Genomic DNA, 21,374 nt, shown 5'->3' on the forward strand with positions numbered 1-21,374 from the left:
GCTTGAAATTGGCCAGGGTGGGAGTAGTTACACCCAGGAAACTGGCAAATGCCATAAATCAGGGTGTTTCTCCCCACCCCACTGCCAAGAAAGCCAGACGTTGGACACGCACCCATTCTACTCGTCTAGAAAAATTCCCAGTCCTTTTGACCTTGGCAGCTTATGGTAGAATGGATGATTCCTTCCCGAGATGGGAAGATGGGGTGAAACAGGTTTGGGGAAGGGGAATCAGATCAGGAGTTTAACTTTGGGGTTAAACTCCTTCATTCAGGAGGCCTTTTAGACACCCAACTTGAACAGGTCAGAAAGCAAGGAATAGGAATTAAACAGAATAGTTGTCTTGTCCCCATAGGATTACTCTGGGGAGGACACGAATTTACGTCTGTAAAGAAACTCACAAACAGGAAGTGCTCCGTGATGAGAATCACCGCAATGAGAAAAAACTATGGAGACCAAGGCTTACAAACTGGTGGGCCCCTCAAATCTGGATCTGGCCAGCAGATACTGTTTTTTTTGGGGGGGGGTGGGAGTGGGGAAGGGCCATTATTCTACAAAATAGAATTTAAATGATTTTAGGTGGGGACGTACTATATCCCCTTCATCACAGACCCTTCCCCTCCTTATCGTCCCACACTGACCCCACTCCCCAGTAACAGAAATTACGCGCCTGTCCTGCAGGAGTTTGAATTGTTATTCTCTTGACTCGAGGCAACCCATCGGTTTGCAGAGAAGGAATGTGAGGCCCAGAGAGGCTTGGTGATGGGTCCAGGGTTGCTCGGGATGCCCTGTCAGGGTACGGAGGAGGAAGATGGGGCTCCTATCTCCCGGCTAACAGTGAAATCTGGGGCCACCAGGCTGGCCGGAAGACAGAAAGTCTGCCCCGGGCGAGGGGTCCCTTCCTGATGCTAATGCCAGCGGTGGCCTGGCTTTGACGAACCATTTCTGCTTTAACTGCTCAGGTCCCTGGATCGGCTGCCCCACTGCGCGCTTTGCAGTGGAAACAAAACCCCATCTAGTGTCAAGCTGAAGGTTAATTGAATGTTTGATGCCTAGAGGGAGTGAAAGGAAGGGCTCCCGGTTTCCTGTTTCCTCATTCAGGCCTGTGACACCGAGGGGAGATGTGGGCCACTCTTGGTGACGCAAAACCGCCCTCTTGGGGACACACTGTGAGGAGAAGGCCGCTGAGCCCAGCAGAAGCGGGAGGCACAGACAATTTCTGGGGGTACGGGGCTGGGGGGACCTTCTCCAAGAGAAGCCAGGCTATCAGGAGTTGGATTCTCCTTCTCCTGGCTGAAGATTGAGGTGCTTTGCCAGTAACTTCTGGCGGTGGGGTGCTCCCAAGCCAGGACTACACCTTCATATTTATCATGAGGGCAGTAGGGAGCCACAGAAAGCTTCCCACAGGAGACAGCTTTAGAATGGCGTTTTCTATGTGAAGCGTCAGCTAAGAAGACTCCAGGCCTCCCTTGAACTCTTTCCATAACCCCTACCTATTTCATTTTATTTTATGTTTAATGTTTACTTTAAAAAAATTTTTTTAGCATTTATTTTTGAGAGACAGAGAGAGGCAGAGCATGAGCAGCGGGGGGAGGGGGGGGAGAGAGAGATACAGAATCCAAAGCAGGCTCCAGGCTCCGAGCTATTTGTTAGCACAGAGCCTGACACGGGGTTCGAACTCACGAACTGCGAGACCATGACCTGAGCCGAAGTCGGACGCTCAACCAACTGAGCCACCCAGGTGCCCCAATGTTTCTTATTTTTTTTAATTTTGAGAGACAGAGACCTCAAATGGGGGAAGGGCAGAGAAAGACTGAGAGAAAGAATCCCAAGCAGGCTCCCAGCACAGAGCTCGACGTGGGGCTCGAACTCACAAACCGTGAGATCATGACCTGAGCCAAAATCAAGAGACAGACGCTCAACCGACTGAGCCACCCGGGCGCCCCTCCACAACCAACCCCCTTCCCCAATATCCACGGCTCGTACACGGCAGGCGCGCACGTATGTCCCCACCCCTGCCCAGAGTTAATAGAGACAATCCAACCTGCTCTTCTCCAATATAAACTTGACTGCCCAAGGGGCAACGGTCAGAGCCTTTCTGGAGCCTACAATGGGGCCTGGCTCACGGCAGACCCTCGAGAACGAGGTCTTGCGTGAATGAGCACTTACACCAGACTCTGGAAGCCAGGGAGGTGGGAACAGGAGTGAGAGACGGCAAGGATGGGCGAGGGATGTTCACAAGCTGCCTCCGGCAGCCGCGGGACACCGATGTTCCAAGGCCCTCGTAACAGACGAGAAGCGCCAAAGCCGGGGAGAAGCCCGAGGTCAAACCGCGGGGGAGTGAAGGGGATGGGATTCTGACCCAGGTTGGCCTGGCCCGAAGTCCGCAAGGGGCACCTGTGCGAGGTCTGTGCCTCTTTGATTCAACTGGGATAGAAGGTTCTGGGGCAGCCTCTGAGGGACAGCTTCAAAAGACGGTCACTCATAATTTTGCAAACGACTTCCCCCTTGCCAGCCTCCTCTGCACGGCACGGCAGGCCCTGAGTCATGCTTCCCAGCCGACTGGGTTCTGGCTTCAGGCTTGAGGGGAGCGCTGACCCCCTGAGGCCCAGGCTGCCTCCAGAAAGGCTCTTCAGAGCTTGGCACTCCCCGCCCTGCTCTCCACTGTCCAAGCCACGGTGTCTGGGCCTGCCGGGCAGCCCTTTCTTCTGCTTCTCCAAACACCACCATCTGTCTCTGCTTCTCCCCAGCCCTGGGGAGTTCAGGAGGGGGCAAGTTCTAGATGGAGCCTCTACTAGGCGCCCCCACGGAGTACAGCCAACAGCCGCACAGCCAGGTAACTCTCCATTCATTACAGTGTTTCTTCACTCAGCAGTGATCTCCTGCGCACCTCACTATGTGTCAGGCTCGGTGCTAGACCCCGGAGCAGAGCTAAATGAGAGCAAGCCCTCACTACGAGGACCTTCCGTTCTAGTTGAGAGAGACAGGTGAAGAAAATGAACTGCTACCATAGGCAGAGTACCTGTTAAACCTCCCCCCTCCTCCTGACTACGCAGGCAGTTCACAGGCTTTTTCTCGCCACAGGGCCTTTGCATGTTCTGTTCCTTTCAGATACATGTATTCCGGCTCGTCCGTTAGTTCTGAGCTTTAGTATCAGATCAGATCCTCAGGGAAGGCTTTTCTGACCTTCCCCTTTATATCAAATCCCCACCTAGAACATCGCTCACCAAAGTTACGGGATGTGATTATTGGTGCATTGCCCCATTTCATGCCTGCTTCCTTAGTAGACCTAGTGTCTGGAGGCTAGGGACTCTGTGTGTTTATGATGTTGTTTCTCCTGCCACTGGGACCCCAGTTCTTCGCACGGCCCCTGACACATAGTAGCTGCTTCACTAGCGATGGCTGAAAGAACAAAGCAGGGGCAGTTGGTCCCCCATCATAAACACTCACAACTGGATATCTAAGAAGATCCGTTTCTCTTCCCCCACGTGAATCTTCCAGATACAATCTTCACCTTCCACGTACGGCTCTGGCCAGTTCGGGGACAGCACCACCCCGGCCACGGCAGAGAGCTCCCCGCCACATGTAGCTGTAGGGGACAGAGACGGACAGACAAGAGACAGACACACTTGATTCACAAGGAAGCCAAGATCGTAGCGGTTAAGCGCATGGGCTCTGGAGCCCGACAGTCACGGCTCGCTGTGCACCGTGAACAGGTGCCTGAGCCTCAGGCGGTCTGTGCGCGTGTGCGGGATGATTAAGTTGGGGCCGGCTGCCTGCCTCCTTCCGCTGAGGGTTGGTAGGGTAGGGGCTACGGGCCCTGTAGCTCTCTCAGGATCAAGGACAGAGCTCCCCGTTCTGGAGAATCCCCAACAGCCCTATTCTTGTGCAGAGTGAGTAGCGGCTAACGGATGCCTCATTCCATTCAGGTGGACCTGGGTTCGAATCTCTGCCCCCAACAGACTCCGTGACCAGGCATGCGCCGTTTTGGAGTCTCAGGTCCCTTCCTCCCCACAGCTGCAGTAAGGTCAGCCCTGACTCCGTCGGCTTATCCTGAAGCTTAACTGATTGAGCTCATGGGGGCGAATGCAGCACAGCCTCTGGCGCAAGGTGAGAGCTCAGTAATTCTTAGTCAGCGTTACTGCCGAAGAGCCTGGTTCTGAACTGGAAGGAGAGGTGTGGCCGTGCCTGGCGCCTGGCTCTTTAAATTCCACTCTGTTTACTGCTTTGGAAAGTTCTCAACGTGGCAGAGGCCAAAGCACCAATAAATTCCGCTCTGTTAAACCAGCACATTTAATACAGGGATCAATCCCTCACCACGACGAAGCTGTGACTTCACGCCAACCGCCATCCAGGCGGCGGCTGCCAGGAGCAAGGGCTCTCTTCCTTCCACCACATGCTGCACATGCATCCAGGCTTGAGGTGGCTCCGCGGCCTGGCATGTGGGGAAAGAGGCAGGGCAGAGCCCCGGGAGCTCGTGGAGAGGAAGGTTCGACCCAGCCAACACCGTCCAGAGGGGCTCAGAGCACAGGTCTCTGAGAAAAAAGGAGACCCAAGTGCCATTTCTGCCTCTACGAGTTACCCTCAGTCTGTTCTTAGGAACGGTCTGGTTCCTCATGGCTTTGGGTTCCTCAGCTGTAAATGGGGTCAATATTATGTGCCTCACAGGATTGTAGTGAGGATTAAATGAGAAAATGCAGCCCTTGGCAACTATTATCAATAGCATCGTTATTATTAATTGAACTCAGGGCTGCCGTGTGTGGTTGGGTGGGTTGTGCACTGCACAAAAGTACAGAGCAAGCGGGTACAGAGGAGCTGAAATCCATGCAGAGATCTTTTCACTGAGCTATGCACTATGGGGTCTGTGCTTGTAGGAAGGGGCACCTTTAAAAATTTATCAAGCTTGGAATTTTCTCAGGGACCAGCAGCAAATTTGACCCAAAGGATGGTGAGCCCTGGAAAGGGTTCTAATGCGAAATTGGTATGTAAATTGGTGACATACTTCTAAACCCGGGGCCTTGACCTTTTCATCTGAGGGGGTCCAGGTCCCTGAGGCACCCTGGGAGGAGGACGGTGGGGCCACTCACCTCTGCATAGGGGCTCTGTGTCGTTCCAGTACGGGTCCCGCACATTGATGCACTCGATAATGGCCGGACCCTGCTCCAGAGAGTGGCCGGGATCGCAGGTGAACTCCACTATGGTGCCGATGTTATAGGTCGGGTCGGATGTGGTGAAATTCCCATTCTGAATGTAGGGCTCATAACAGTGGCCTTTCTCAAAGGCTGGGGTGGGGATACAAAAGAGGGGCAGCAGCTCAGATGAGGCAGGGTCTCCCCGGAGAGCTGGATCTCAGAAGATGGGTCCCCTCCTGCTGTTTAGACAAGCTCCAAGGAAAATGGGCACCGGACCCCACTTTCCGATTCCAGCTGACCTGCTGACCTGCCTTGGAGCATTCACTTCTCTTTTGGCGACCTCATTATTTTCATCTCTAAAATGGGAATACAAACTTCTGCCCTCTTAACCCTGCAGGCTCTGCCTTTGAAAGTCAAAAGGTCAGTCTGGCCTCTGGGTCGCCCTTGGCCTTAGCAGGTCAGATTTCTAGCTCCCAGGACCCAGCCCAGCTCTGCCACACTTCCTCCACTCACACACCATCACCCGGGATGGGGGAGGCCCCCCGGGGACTCTCACCCTCGAACCGGATGTTGAAGGCTGAGGCTGCCCGTGCCTGGTCGGACGTGAACTCAATGCGGATGCTGTTGCCCTCACTCAGCAGACCCTCAAAGGGGACACTCTCGGTTTGGAGGGAGTCATAGAGAAGAGCTGACTTGTTGATCAAGCCACTGTAGACCATCATCCTGACAGCAGGGGGAAGGACAGGAAGATCACTGACCCACAGCAGCAGTGGGAGGCGTGTGCCTCGCTCCCAGACCCAGATCCCGACTCTGCCCCTGACTTGCCCGGTCGAGCTGCTCTGCCTTAGGGAACCTGCTTCCTTTTCTGTAGGATGCTTACTCTAGACTCACGGGTGGATCCTGAGGTTATAGGAAAAGTGCTGTGTGTGATGTTATGAACCAGACTAATTAACTGATACCAATTATTATGACTAATTGAGGAGTAGAGATTAATGCACTGAAAGAGCGGTAGTCAGACAACCAGAGTCTCAACTCTGTAACTTCTGAGCCGTGTGACTTTGGACAGGGACACTTCCCAGCTCCGAGCCTCTGTTTCTTCATCTGTAAAACGGGTGCCTACTTCACACTCTGAGCCTACCTCAGAGTGTGGACATTAAAGGCCTTGTGCATAACATGCTGAGGACAAAGCAGGCACACGGGTCAAATTTATAAGCTTTTGATTATAAGTCAACTGATTTATAATTCCTGATTCTCACTTCCCAACTCCCCAGTGATTGGGTTGACATAAGTCTCAGCACATCTTGGGCCTCAGTTTCCACAGTTGGGAAGGGAGGGATCGTAACGTCTCTCCCACCTGTCTTACAGGTGGGCATTGAGAATATGACAGGATCGAGTGCCCTGAAAAATAAAACGCGTTAGGCAAAATGCTGGCATTCATTTTTGCTGTTATTAAAGTCATTTGACACTCGGCTCCTTGCTAGTCCTGGTATTTTTAAAGAAATTATGCAAAAATAAGGAGGGAAATAGTATACAAATTAGATCAATTTCTTTTATAGAGTCATAAAGAGGCATTTTAAATCTTTTGAGTTGTTTTTTTTTTACTGTGACTCATAAAAAAGGTTTACTTTATGTTGCCCAGACGAATTTCTAATGTTACCAAAATGCATGAATGTCGAAGCGACAATTTGCTCACTTTGCCACATGTCCACTGTGTTTGGGATGAGGAGGGGGCTGGCTTCCTGCCCCAGATCTCTGAGAATCTCTCAGCTCAACCAGCTCAAAGGGTGGCTGGCAACGCTGGGGAGTTAGAGTGTCCAGAAGCATCCCTCATGCAGTGATAGCTGGGGGGGGGGTGGTGGTGGATCAGTACTTCAGCTCCCTCGCCTTTCCGAAAGGACCAGGCTCCATACGGTTTTGCAGAGGCCCCCAGCAGATAGAACCCCCATGGCCCCTGCAGAGGCACCTGCTCATTAACACGCACCGTGTTGACTCCTTTCCTGTCCTGCCCGCTGCCCTATGCCTCTGCCAGTGCTTTCCAAGATTAGCTCCCAAATGAGCTACTTTCCCTAACATCCTTGTCTCCATGTCTGTTTCCAAGGGAACACGACCTAAGACAGCAAGTCTAAGCAGCTCTGGTCCTCGTTTTCTGGAACATTCAAGAATACTCTAGGGGCGCCTGGGTGGCTCAGTCGGTAAAGCGTCTGACTTCGGCTCAGGTCATGATCTCGCGGTTTGTGGGTTTGAGCCCCGCGTCGGGCTCAGTGCTGATGTCTCAGAGCCTGAAGCCTGCTTCGAATTCTGTGTCTCCCCCTCTCTCTGCCCCTCCCATGCTCATGCTCTCTCTCAATAATAAATAAAAACGTTAAAAAAGTTAAAGTAAAAAAGAATATTCTAACATAAAACCATAGAATATTAAAGTTCTAAGATTCCGGATCCTATGCATATCACTTAGAGTCTACAGACCTGCTCTTGCTTAGATACTGCCCTGAAACTTCTCCCAAATTCCTTCACGTGTACAAGCACAGTTTTTCCACGTCAATTTCCTATCCAATCGGAAACCAAGTTTTGCTACTTCTCTCCTGTTCTCCATAGAGCCTAGTATGTGACTGGGCACCGAGCAGGTGCTCAGTGAATACTCCCTCTTTGTTAACTGCAAAAAGGGACATGCAGGAGACAGACTGGCTCAGTGCAGCATGGGGGATCTGGATTCCGTTCCTGCTTCTTCCCCTTCCCTGCTGTATGACCTGGGGCGAATCCCTTTCCCTCTCCATGCCCGAGTTTCCCGACCTGTGAAAGGAGATTGAAGCCGATGGTGTCTAACATCCTTGCCAACCTCCCCAGGCTTTCCTTTCTCAACCTCCAGAAGCCATTGCAAGACTCCAGGTCCTTAGTCACATTCCGACACTCTGGGAAGGAGTGAGGCTGGGAACCCTCAGAGGCTCACCTGTCCTTCTCATGCAACGACAGTCTTTCAAAATGCAGATGCAGCTTCTGGCCTTCTGGAGCTTTGATTGTCCACACGCAGAGCTGGCTCCCGTTGGCGTTTCCAGGGTAACTTGGGGAGAGGACGCGGCCAATGGTGGCGTTGTGCACAGCCCCTCCGCAAGGGGCTGGGGGCAGAGAATGGGGTGGGTGGTCATGAGAGGAAAGCAGAGAGAGAGAGAGAGAGAGAGAGAGAGAGAGATCTCCCCACCCCTAGCCCTTAGCAGGAGGAAATGGGATGGGAAGAGGGACACACTGTAAAAGTCCTCTCCCCTTGGACAAGGTTCATCCAGTTCGATAGGAGACCTCATTTCACGACTGGAGATACCCCCTTGGCGTTCCATGACAGGGACCAACTGTGATTTAAGGGTTCCTCCATGGCACTGGCTGTGCCCTGATTCTTTCTGAGAGGATGGTAACAAGGACACAAACAGGCCATTCACAAAGGAAGAAATATACTTTTAGTATTTAGTAGGCACTAAAAATGCAGCCTCACCCACAATAAAAGAAAGGCAATTCTAGATTATATTCTGTTTCCATCTGCCTGATTGGGCAAGATAAAAAGCGGCCATCGCTCACCGATGGGACAGGTGGTGGGAAATGGGCCCTCTCCCTCATCACTGGTTAGGATGCAAATGACTCCGACCTTTCAGGAGAGCAATTTGGAGAAAAATTCAGAAAGTATGTTCCCAAACTGACCGACTCATTAAAGTTCTGGGAGTTTGTGCTAAAAAGGAGATTGAGAGATTTCCCCCAAGATTTATGAATAAAGGTGTTCACTGCTGAAGTGTTTCTAAGAGCGAAAAACGAGAAACAACACGCATGTCCACTCACAGCCATTTGGGGAAATAAATGCATCCCATTCACACGTTATTAAAAATCATACCCTTAAAGAATGCTTGAGAATATGGAAAAATGCACTCGAAATTTTCAGTGGGGAAAAAAACAAGTTACAAAATGGTCTTCCATACCTGTTTCAATGAGCTAGTTGCAAAAATCTATTGAGACCATAAATATAAAAGTGATTTGCTTCTATCTTGACACTTGGATTTCTTGACTTTTTTTTAAACCACAACATATATTACTTTTATCATAAAAATCTAATAAAGAAATATTTAAGAAGTGATTTGTGCACCAGAGGGAGATGCATGAATGGAAGGAAATAGTCTGAGTCTTATTTTTAGGAGATACTTGGGTCTCATTAAGGGTTTGTTGAGTGACTGCATGACTAATAAGGGCTTGCAGCGGGAGAAAAAAGGTAGATCACTTTCTCCTGTGCTCTGGATTCTGCGGATTTACAGCGAAGACATTGCCAAGAAGCGCCCCCTCCTTGTTTCAGCACCACGGACAGAGGTGTGCGTGTGTGTGTGTGTGTGTGTGTGTGTGTGTGTGTGTGTGTGTGTCTGTCTTTCGCCTGTCCTTCTGTCCTAAAGCGGAGGTTGAAACCCTGCCTGTGCCACTTACCTGCTGTGGATCTAGAGAGTTCTGAACCTTGAGTTCACTATAAAATGGTGATAAGAATTCCAGCCTGCTTCCAGGACTGGGGTGAGAAATCGGTGAACCGATGCATAATACGGGTCTTGGCGCCATGCCTGGCACAGAGTAGGTACTCAAAATGTAGCCAGTTCTATTGTCCTATGGCTCAGGGGCTGGCGAGATGGAGAACACTGTCCCTGGTGGGGGCACCGGCCATCTGTCCTCCCCAAGCTGCCGCTCATCTGCTGCCTCTCTGCTCCCGTTCCTTGCCTTATTAAGCCAACTGATGGCTCTGTTTGCCTTCAATTTCCCAGCCGTGGCTCCCCATCCATCTTTCTTAGCACAAAATGAGGCTTAATTCCTCTCTGATTTCACACATAGATAAAAATTAACGCGAGAGACGCACTGAGGGCAATGGCCCTATGGTTTGGATTTTTTCCCCCTCTGTTGAAAAGAAGAGAAGAGAGGAGAAATTCTGAAGGGCCTTGGGGGAACAATATTGCAACAATCAAAGCTCAGAATTTGTTATCAAGTCTCATTTGCTTTTTGGATTCCATGGACTCTGAATGCCTGGAGAGAGGGAATAATTTATTATTATTCCCAGGATTCTCTTTGTACATGGTTCGTGCTCTGGGTGCTCAGTTCTTACGGGCAACCTATACTGTCCTGACCACCGTCGTAACTTTTGAGAATCTGACAGAGTTTTGCTCTCTTGACAGTTGAGGATGGTCAAGCCTATGACCACGGGTGCAGGGACAGTGTGGCATAGCCCAGTGCTTGTCAGTCTATCATGTGCACACGAATCACACAAGGGCATGTTAAAATGTAGATTATGATCCAGTAGTCTCATAGGGGGCCCAGGATTATGCATCTGCAATAATCTTGCTGGTCTGTAGACCACACTTTGAGAAACACAGCTCAGGAGAGAAGGGTTCTGGACTCATTTCAATTTCTGTCTGGTGGCCTTGGGTGAGTGACTTCACCTCCGTGAGCCTCTGTTTCCTCATCTGTAAAATGAAGGTAGTGGCTCTCATCATGCAAGATTGCTGTGAACATTTACAGCATCCCTGGCAGTTTCTCAGTATCTATTGACTGGGTTCAAAATGTGGCTGCAGGCACACCAGAAGCACAGGGACAAAAGAAAAATCGATCATTTTTTTTGACACTTTGTCAAAATGAAAAGGTTTTCTGCATCAAAGGACACTATCAAGAAGTGACAAACAACCCACACAGCAGGAGAAGATGTTTGCACATCATATACCCGATAAGGATCTAATATCCAGAATATACAAAGTACTGTTACGACTCAACAATAAAAAGACAAGTAACAAAATTTTAAAAAACAACGGGCAAAGGTCCTGAATAGATACTTCACTTAGACGATCTACAAAGGGGGGGGGGCGCCTGGGTGGCTCTGTCGTTTGAGCTCTGACTCTTGATTTCGGCTCAGGTCATGATCCCAGGGTGGTGGGATCGAGCCCTGCTCATTCTCTCTCTCTCTCTCTCTTTTTCTCTCAAAATAAATAAATAAATAAACAAACAAATAAATAAATATATAAACATTGAAAACAGAGAAGATCTACAAATGGCCAAGAAGCACATTGGAAAAGCTGCTCAATATGATTAGCCATCAGGGAAATGCAGATCAAAACCACCACGAGAGAGAGCTTCACATGCACCCGGATGGCTAAAGGCATAAAAAGAAAATGTGTACAATAATAAGAGCTGGTGAGGACGTGGAGAAATTGGTACTTTACGCAGCTGGTGGGAAGGTCAAATGCTGCAGCCTCTGTGGAAAATAGCTTGACAACTCTTTAAAAAGTTAAACACAGAATTACCATATGACCCAGTGATGCCACTCCTGGGTATCGACCCAAGAGAAATGAAAACATACGTCCTCCGGGGCACCTGGGTGGCTCAGTCAGTTAAGCGTCTGACCCAGGACATGATCTCGCAGTTCATGAGTTCAAGCCCTGTGTCGGGCTCTGTGCTGACCGTGCAGAGGCTGCTTGGGATTCTCTCTCTCCCTCTCTCTCTGCCCCTCCTCTGCTCTCTCTCTCTCTTTCTCTCGCTCTCAAAAGTAAATGTGTAAGGGGCACTAAGGAATCTACTCCTGAAATCATTGTTGCACTATATGCTAACTAATTTGGATGCAAATTAAAAAAAAATAAAAAACAAAACGAGTTAAAAAAAGAATAAAAGGAAATGTGGACATAAAAAAATAGAGAAACCTTTTAAAATGAAGAAAGAAAATAAACTTGTACAAAACTTGTACACAGAAACTTGCACACAGATGCTCACAGAAGCATTATTCATAACTGCCGAAAAGTGGGACTCAGGTGTCCACCAGGGAATAAACACACAAAATGGGGGCACAGCCACACGATGGCATATTACACAGCCACAGAAAAGAATCAAGTGCTCCCCAGGCTGTGGCGTGGGTGAACCTTGAGAACATGATCCCGAAGCCAGCTGCCAAAGACCACATGTGCCGGGTGACCCCATTTACACAGAATGTCCAGTATAAGCAGATCCGCAGATAACAGAAAGCATGATGGTGGATGCCAAGGGCGGAAGGGGGAGGGGAAAATGGAAAGTGAGTCCAAATGGCTACGAGGTTTCCTTTGGGGCTGTTGAAGGCGACCTGGGACTACACAGTGGTAACCGTGGCGTGACGCTGTAGGTGTGCTAAACATCACTAACGGTGAATTTTAGGTTCTGTGACTTTTCTCCCCTACGGACTAAAGATTTGAATGGCATCGGTCGTCCGTGCTGGGAGCAGCCTCTTTGCCCGGGGCTGAGCGCCTATCCCTGAGGTCGGTCTAATGCCCTGGGGTCGGCCTCTCCTCTGAGTGGACTACTGGTGTCTGGGCCGCCGAGGCTGGAGTGTACCTGAACAGATGGGCTCCTGGCTGCTCCAGTGGGGCTTGGAGGCGTTAATGCAAGTCAGCGTCTTGGCCCCCTGGAGCTCGTAACCCAGGTGGCAGTGGAAGTGGGCCACCCCACCCGAATGCAGGTCCATCACTGTCACATCCCCATAGTCGGGCCGGCGAGGAAAACTGCAGCTCAGCATGAAGGCTGCGAAGAAACGCAAAGGCAGACACTCAACTCTCAGAGCGGGGAGAGATGATGCGTGTGACCCACCTCCCGGGAGCCAGTTTGAGCTGAGGAGAAAAGATGAGGCCCCTGGGGGGGTGTTTTTGTGACTCCCGTGGATGCGGAGACTGCCAGACTGGCACTTTTTCTAGGCTGCAAGGTCCCCACCCTGCCCCCCGCCGCCCCCCCCCCCCCGCCGAGATCACAGGTTTGGGGTGAAAAATGAGTTCCCACGTCATCTGAGCCCCTCTCCACGTGGACACAGAATGGCCACCTGCTTGGGCAGAGCAGGGGCAGAATGAGCCAGGTAGGGTAGTCCTGCCAGCACGAACATCTTCGGCGTTTGTTAAACCTGCAGAGTCCTGGACCCGAACTAGAACGAGCCGCCCCTCAGGAAATGCCAAAGGGTATGACAGCTTGAAAATAACTGTCCTCGGGGCGCCTGGGTGGCTCAGTCGGTTGAGCGTCCGACTTCAGCTCAGGTCACGATTTCGCGGTCCGTGAGTTCGAGCCCTGCGTCGGGCTCTGGGCTGATGGCTGAGAGCCTGGAGCCTGCTTCCGATTCTGTGTCCCTCTCTCTCTGGCCCTCCCCGGTTCATGCTCTGTCTCTCTCTGTCCCAAAAATAAGTAAACGTTAAAAAAAAATTTAGAAAATAACTGTCCTGGCCACGTACAGGGTTGGGCTTTGGAGGAGACCAGTGTGAGTGTAAGTTCTTCCTCCATCACTTAGGCACTATGTGACTTGGAGAAAGGGACACAGTGACCTGAACTTGGCTCCCCTCCTCTTCCCGGTGGAGTTGACGACGGTCCCTGCCTCACAGCAGTCGTACGGATTAAACAGGAAACTCTGAGGAAGAGCCTCCTTGACCCAGTGTCTGGCTGGGAGCAGCAGAAGGTTCTATGTGGCCATGCTGAGCTCCTCAAATTTCCTAAGAGGGTGCGAAACCCATCCCAGCCCCTCCCCAGACTGTGGTCTGACCACCCCTGCTGCATAAGATATCCGTGGTCCCAGAACTCCTCTGGGGGGATCACATCCAACTCGAGGGCCCCACGAGCTGTTTTTCTCCCCATATTGTGCCATGAACAAAGACCACAGCGCGTAGCCTCAACACTGGAATGTGGTCATGCACATCCACCTGTTTCAGAAACATCCAGGGGAAAAGTTCAAAGTGAACCGTTTCTCCAGATGTCTGGTCCATCTGAGGTCACCGTGGATGGTGCCCAGTATCCAGACTCTACTTTCCCGAGCGGATATCTGGGAAGTTACCCAGTGGGAGCTTCTGGCTAAGGGAAGTAATCGGAGGTCATGGGCAGGGCTCAGGACGTGGGGGAATGGGATAGGGAGAGGGAGAGAGAGAGAGAGCCAGAAGGAAGGGAGAATGGAGGGAGACAAGTAAAAGAGGCAAGAGAGAGGGAGGGAAAGAGAAGGAAGGAGGCAGGAAGGGGGAGAGGAGAGCAAGGTGAACCGAAAGCAAGAGAGGAGTCTCAGAAACAGGCAAAAAGGAAAGAAAGCAACATTGTCACAGAAAAGAGACAGCAGGACCCCCCGGGGGTTGAGGCTGGTTACCAGAAGCCCACTGACTTGGAGCCAGGAACCTAAATGGGAAACAAAGTGGCTTTGCTTGTTTTCATTAACCTTGAACCGAACCGTGGTGTTGCCTTCACCCGCGAACGGCGGCGACAAACTGACGTATTTGCGGAACCTGTGACTTCGTCACCGAGAGAAATCGCGGGTATTTTCAGATCATAATCGATATCTTGACGTATCTCTTTTTTTTTTTAATTTTTTTTTTCAACGTTTATTTATTTTTGGGACAGAGAGAGACAGAGCATGAACGGGGGAGGGGCAGAGAGAGAGGGAGACACAGAATCGGAAACAGGCTCCAGGCTCTGAGCCGTCAGCACAGAGCCCGACGCGGGGCTCGAACTCACGGACCGCGAGATCGTGACCTGGCTGAAGTCGGCCGCTTAACCGACTGCGCCACCCAGGCGCCCCATCGATATCTTGACGTATCTCTTATGTGCCTCAGTACTTTGAAATCACAGTAATTATCAGAACTGCCAAGGGGGATTATTATTTAATGTGGTAATAAAGAAGCACGAACATTAAGATAGCACAGATTAAAACAATATTTTGACAACTGTAATTCAAGATGACGGGTGTCCTTTTTTTTTTTTTAATTGTACAGCTTTTATTTTGTGCTTTTGTTTTTTTATGTTACTTGTTCTTATTTTGTGTTTTTATTTGTTTTATTTTGTGCTTCTTCTGAGAGGGGGGTCCAGAGGTTTTACGGAACTGCAGGGACCCCGGGCACATGAGCATTCTTGGTTCCACAGGGAAACTGAGGCAAACAGCTACACCCCACCGGCCTTGCTGTGAGCTTACCCTGGTAGTGCAGTTGGAAGTTCCCAAAGACGTCGTCCTGGAAGGTCCGGAAGTAGACAGAGATGGTGTTGGTGGGGCTTCGAATGACCTGCCCCTCTACCAGGAGAGTCTGGTTGGCTAGGACAGTCAGGGTGGGACCGTCCACCCCGCGGATGGAGAGCAGCTCCCCGTCAGACAGGTTCACACTCTTCACCTGGGCACAGGCAGGGGCAGAGAGAAACCCACTACCAATGTAGCACTCCCAACCGACCCCAGCCGATGCCAACACCGCAGCCCTCGGCCAGCCCCTAGTCAAGGGGACAGACGGGCCCCAAGCCCCAGCCCTGGAAACATTTGGGGCCCTGGAAACATCTAGGCCCCCCGAATCTCCCCAAAGGCTGAGGGACCAGAGTAAACCCAAGCTGCAGGGCAGAGGCACTGCAGAGATCTGGAAGGCTCCATGGATCAGTCTCAAGAGAGAGGTTGCTGCAGGCTGGCAGCTGAGGGAAGTTCTCCTGGAGATGGTGGGAGGGGGAGGGCAAGGGCCTGATCAGCTTGTGCCTGAAGCCCCATCTCCAGGGAGACAGAATAAGGCATTCCACCAGAATGTAAGCTCCCCACAACAGCAGGCATTTTTTCCCATTTGCTCAGTGGCCCCAGTGCCTGGAACATAGCACAGAGCAGGTGTTCGATAAATACTTATGTAGATCGAATTCATTCTTCCCCTTTCTGCACCAACTGGTAAGTGACGGAGGGAGGGGCTCATTTCTAGGGCATTCTCAGGGCCGCTCTCCTATGCTATAAAATGATGGCTCTAACTCCAGAACTTGCACAAAGAACTGCACACTTGATTTTCCAAGTCCGCTCTCCAGGCTTGGAAGAGAAAGAAGGGGGATAATTTAATTGTGCACAAAGACATTGTACAAGTGGGAGTAGGGGTAGGTGCGGTCTTTGGTCAGCTCCCAGTGCCCGCTCTGGATTTTTGTGCCTCTCCTTTACGCTGGGATCCCAACCCCTCTGCCCCTCATCTGAGCAGGGCAGGCCTCGCCCACAAGCCCTGTCCCTTTCAGATCACACACCTTATTCTTGTTCCCTCTTTGATGAACTCCTACTCATTCGCCAAAGCCCCACTAAAATTGCCCTTCTCTGTGAGACCTTCCCTGACTGCCAGGGAGCCTGGCCCATCCCTCTAGTGTGATTCAACAACATCCCCTAGAAATTCCCACTAGAGACCTCTTCAAATGGCACCCTAATGTCTTCTAAGTGCGCCTGTCTCAACCACAAAACGTGCTCCTTAACAGCAGGTGCTGCACCACCGCATCCCTCGGGGTAAACAGCTGTGACGGGTATACAGCAGGTGCTCCGTGAAGGCATCCTGTGCCTGGTAATCCAGCGTTAGACACAGAGTAAAAGGAGAGGGTCCGCCGAGTACCAGATTCAGATGGACGGCAACCATCCTCCGGTTTATTTTAAGTCCATGAACATTTATTAATTACCTACTGCATGCCACACACTCTGCTAAGCTCTGGGGGCCAAGACCACAGGTCCTGCTGCTGAGGGGCTTACTTTCTGTCCTTCCCATGCAAGTCAGAAAAACCTCCCTCAAGTAAAGTTCTGGTTAGATCACAGCCAACCCAGTTCCGAAACTTTCAATGGCTCCTTACTGTCCGTTAGAAAAAGGCACACGTCGGGACCTCCCACTTTGGCCTGGAAGGGCCTGCCACCACGTGGGACCAGCTTTCTTTCCCAACCACACCCCCCTCCTCTCCTGGGGGGCAGTGAACTGGACAGTTCCCGCTCCCAGGCACCCCTCCTTGTTCCAGTTTTTAAAAGGGGCTTCTAAAGATGGGGTGGGGGGCGTCATTTGGGGAAGGCCAGGAACTAGGGCGAGGATCACAGGTAACGTGCGCTGCACTAGGCTCTGGCTGACTGCTCCCTGGGCACCGGGCACCGTCCTAGTTCTGTCGCCCCGAAAATCTGTGAAGTGGTGGCGTTATCATCTCTATTTTACTGATGGGGAGACTGAGGCTCAGAGATGTAAAGTCCCTTGCCCAAAGCCACACAGCTTTTCATTGGCAGAGCTGGGACTTACACCCAGATGTTTGAGCCCTAAGTCACTTTGCTTTTCCATTGTTAGTTTCTAGGCAAACGTTTTACCAATCGCATGACCCAGGCAGGGCTCCCCTGTGTGTGTGTGGGTGTGTGTGTGGGTGTTCGAGAGGGGCAGAGGAGGACTCTCCTGGGTATAATGCCTCACAATTAGTGCCCCTCCTTCGTGTATGCCAAGCTATTCCAGCTGAGCACTGCATTGGGAACTCCTATTCATTCAACAAAACCCAGCTCAATATGCCCTGGTTAGGGCAAAGAGGGGGCCAAAGGGGCTAGGGGGATCCCAGCAAGTCTGGCTCAGACGGCCCTCCAAGCCTTTGCCCGCTGGAAAGGGCAGGCACGGCAGGGCGCCCTTCTGCGCTTACCTGGAGCTCCACACCGTAGCCAGTGTAGACCATCACGTTGTAGGTACACTCCAGGAAGCTGCTGAGGGGCAGTGGCGGGTGGTCACTGGAGTCGATGTACCCCTCAGGATCGGAGAAGCTCACACTGCAGGGAGCTGGAGGAAGGACTTGAATCAGGACACCGAGGACAGCTCAGGCGGCTGCGGGGTGACAGCGGGACTCTGGGACAGCCACATTCCCCCGTCCCCACTCCTCCCACTGCTGGTGATTCTCCTTCAGTCCCAGAATCAACAAGATAAAAAAACAGCAGTGGCTGACACAGGATGATTGCTTGCTGCGTGCAGCGGCGCGCCCCTCTAAGCAGCGGACAGGGCCGACCCCATTCGCCCCTGTAGAGTCAGATATTTCACCCCCATTTTATTTATTTTTAAAAGGGAGAGAGAGGGAGAGCGCATGCCCGTGCGTGCATGGGTGCGTGCATGCGAGTCGGGGAAGGGCAGGGGGAGAGCGAGCGAGAGAATCCCAAGCAGGTTCTGCGCTGTCAGCGCGGAGCCCGATGCGGGGCTCGATCCCAGGAACCGTGAGATCCAGAGTCGGCCGTCCAGCCAGCTGAGCCACCCAGGCGCCCTTCATCCCCATTTTGGAGACGCCTGCACCAAAGCTCAGAGTGGGGCAGCGCCTGCACCAGGCTCACACAGAGAGCGGGATTCGAACCCAGAGCTCACACTTCTTTAAAGGGAGGCCACAGTGCACTTGACCAAGATCCATGTGGACTGCCACTTCTCTGCTTGAAGGCAGAACAGAGGACAGAAGTAACACCGGAAGGTGGAAATGCATTTTACCAGGTCCCGGAAGTACGTGGAACAGTGAACGCACTTTGAAAAGGCCGGGGCCTTCCGGGCAGGCGGAGAGATTCGGTTCCCGCTGAAGACAGTTTGAATCCTGCTCTTTGGCGGTGTGGCCTCAGGCAGGTTGTTCGATGTCTCTGCGTCTCAGTTGTCTCATCTTTAGTTAATTTAATTGCTTTCAATGTTTGTTTATTTTTGAGACAGAGAGAGGCGGAGCATGAGTGGGGGAGGGGCAGAGAGAGACACAGAAGCGGAAGCAGGAGGCTCCAGGCTCTGTGCTGAAGGCTCAGAGCCCGACGCCGGGCTCGAACCCACGGACCGCGAGATCGTGACCTGAGCTGGACACTCAACCGACGGAGCCACCCAGGCGCCCCTGTCGTCTCGTCTTTAAAATGGGGATATTAATTCTGAGCCACAGGGTCGAGCTCACAGTCAGGGCTCCATTGGTGGCAACTGACGGTGGGGCCTGGACCTCCCTGGCCCGCCTCCCCCCCCCCCCCCCCCCGCTCTGCACCCAGTGGGTGCCTCCCGGCTGCCGCAGGAGGGCTGGAGCGTCTGGGGGCTGCTTACCTGGAGCCTGCTCAGTCGTGATGACCGTGGTGGTGATGATGGTGGACGTCGTGGTCTCCTGGCTCTCCTCGGAGGCTGAGCCGGTCAGTTCGCTCTCACCTTTGTCCATCCAGGTCATGGGACTAGCGTCCTCGGGGGGAGCCTCGTGGGGGTCGTCAGGCACGGAGGGCTCCCCAGGGTCTGGCTTCTCGGGGAGCGTGTGGGCCACGTAGGGCCGCGAGGTGAAGGGGGAGATCTGCAGGGGCGCGGGCGTCGTGGGGTCTGCACCTGCCTTCCGGTCCAGCCACAGTGGCTCCTCGGAGGCTGCGGGCTCGGGGTCCCCCGGTGGGCGGGGCTTCTCCGTGGCGGAGGAGAGGAGCCCCGGGCCGGAGGATGCCGGCTGGGACAGAGCCCTCTGGACGGCTGCCGCGGAGGTGGCCTTGGGCCGCAGCTGCTTCCTGGCCGAGTTCACCTGCTTCAGAGAAGGCAGCCTCTTCCCGGAGGGGAGGACGCGCTTGGTGGCGGCCTCCTCGGGCAGCGCTGTGGACAGAGCGGCGGAGGGGGCTGTCCCTTGCAGCCCCGGCTCGCTGAGATCTTCCCCCGACTGCGCTGGATTCGGAGGGGCCGCCGTCACTCTCTCTTCGCGGCTCTCTTTGCTCAGACTGCTGCTCTCTAGTGCTCCCGAGGGCAGAAGGGAAGCACCGGAAGGGCCAGCGTCTCCTTCCTGGGGCACATCTGGGGAAGAGGAGAAAAGACGCCTGTTAGCTTGGGGCCGGGGATGGGGGTTGGCTCCTCCGCCTCCTGAGCTGGGGGCCTAAGGTGGCGGCCCAGAGCTTGCCAAGTCCCCCGACAGATATGGGGGCTGCCTTCTTCCCTGTCTCCTGACTCTCCCTTCCTCTCCTTTCCTCTCTCTCCTGCTCCCTTCTTTTCTTCCTTTGGCTGACAATGGAGACTTAGGGTTATCCTGCCAGGCCCGAGCTAAGCATTAGGGTTACAGAAACCAGGGGCGCAAGTCTCACACACTAGTTGTGTAATGTGCTGGGAGGGGTAACAGGAAAGGAGAAATGGTCACATTTGGTGTGACACATGCTTAGAAAGACAAAAGCTTTGCATGCTAATAGGGCAGAGAGAACAGGCCTCTATCTCAGTCTGTGGGGCAGGACCACCATGTACAGTTGGGCAGCTTGTTCACTGCACAAGGACGTGCCATGAAGGATGAGTGGGGGTTGTAACAAACCCACACTCTTTTCTCCAAGCCCTGTGCCCTGGTTCAAGGCTACATTGCACTGGATTGAGGAGGCGGGGCGGGGGGGGGGGGGACTTTTTTTTTTTTTTTTTTTACACTAAGTCATTAAAAACTGACCTTGTGGGAGTCACAGAAAGAGTTGAAGATTTTGAATCATGAGACGGGTTCGGAGCAGGAAGACCGTGGAGGCCTGGCACAAAAGAGGACTATGATGGGTGCAGATGGTGACTAGAGAGGAAGCTGGAGACGTGGGGTGGCGGGGGCCAGACTGTGGCGGGCAGTGTATACCCTGCTGATAACTTTCTGTGATTTATTTTTGCCTTGAGTGCAAACCCACTTAGTAATTTTAAACAGGGGCTGGCCCTGGCAGCCGTTTGGCAGATTCAGGTCTGAAATCCACCGCATTTACCCGAGACCCACTTCTGTCCATGGCAAGCTGGCGCCTGGCTCTAACCTCCCTGGGCCTCCGTGTCCCCAGCTGTAAAATGGGGCGATGGCTTCCTGTGCCCCAGGACCGTCATTGTTCAGTAGGTTGATGCATGTAAAGCACACAGGCACGCATGGACGGATGGGTGCCTCGCCCACGGTGGGCTCCTAGCACGTGCCAGCTGCTGTCACTGTCTTACTGCTGTCACTCCGATGGCACCCTTCGGTAGGAAACCAGAGCAGCCAGAACGTTACCGATGATGATGATCTCGAGGTAGAGAGGGGTTACGCCCGGGGAGAGGAGCCCCGGGACTGATGCTGTCCGGACACTCCCTCAGCCACAGTCTCCGGGCCCTTAAGCATTGTCATTTAAATGTATTTCCGCACAGCCTTTGGAAAGGCTCATTTGCTTTCAGGGTGTCAGCGGCTGTGGCTCAATCTGTATAGACTGCCAGTCTGCAACTGTCATCGACAAATGTCCCTGTTGTGTAACATTGATCACCAGCCAGCGTGCATCCCGGGCTCACAGTCGCGGGGCCTGGGGACGGGAGGACAGGGTACGCGGGTGACCTGAGGGCAGATCAAGGTCGTTCGGGGCCAGGCAGGTTTCCTGGTCCAAAGGTGGGAAGCATCGAGGCTTCCGAGTTAGACCTGGATTCGAATCCTGCCGTCAACCGTCCCTAGCTACCCGAGCCTGGACAAATCCACTCAAGCCTCTTCTGGGTGATAGAGCTTCCCCATCTGCCTCATAGGATTAGATCAGACGTGGGTCGGCTCAAGAGCTGTGCGTTTCCATGTTCGCGG

At 52.6% G+C, this 21,374-nt stretch overlaps 1 protein-coding gene across 1 annotated transcript in view; it reads right to left on the reverse strand.

Moving 5' to 3' along the window:
* The window catches only part of SEZ6L (seizure related 6 homolog like), a 179,737-nt gene that overhangs the window by 47,126 nt on the left and 111,237 nt on the right, over nt 1-21,374 (reverse strand). Inside the window, exons 2-9 of the mRNA XM_047088516.1 lie at nt 18,920-19,633; nt 17,523-17,656; nt 15,070-15,262; nt 12,480-12,665; nt 8,074-8,239; nt 5,686-5,852; nt 5,085-5,279; nt 3,448-3,586 (exon numbers count right to left, since the gene is read on the reverse strand). Of these exons, the coding sequence (XP_046944472.1) occupies nt 3,448-3,586; nt 5,085-5,279; nt 5,686-5,852; nt 8,074-8,239; nt 12,480-12,665; nt 15,070-15,262; nt 17,523-17,656; nt 18,920-19,633 (1,894 nt within the window). The remainder of the gene's footprint in view (nt 1-3,447; nt 3,587-5,084; nt 5,280-5,685; nt 5,853-8,073; nt 8,240-12,479; nt 12,666-15,069; nt 15,263-17,522; nt 17,657-18,919; nt 19,634-21,374) is intronic.

Source organism: Lynx rufus, unplaced genomic scaffold, assembly GCF_022079265.1.
Source record: "Lynx rufus isolate CCGP_SWC_20201006 ecotype Redwood Valley unplaced genomic scaffold, mLynRuf1.p SCAF_24, whole genome shotgun sequence".
Taxonomy (NCBI): Eukaryota; Metazoa; Chordata; class Mammalia; order Carnivora; family Felidae; genus Lynx; species Lynx rufus.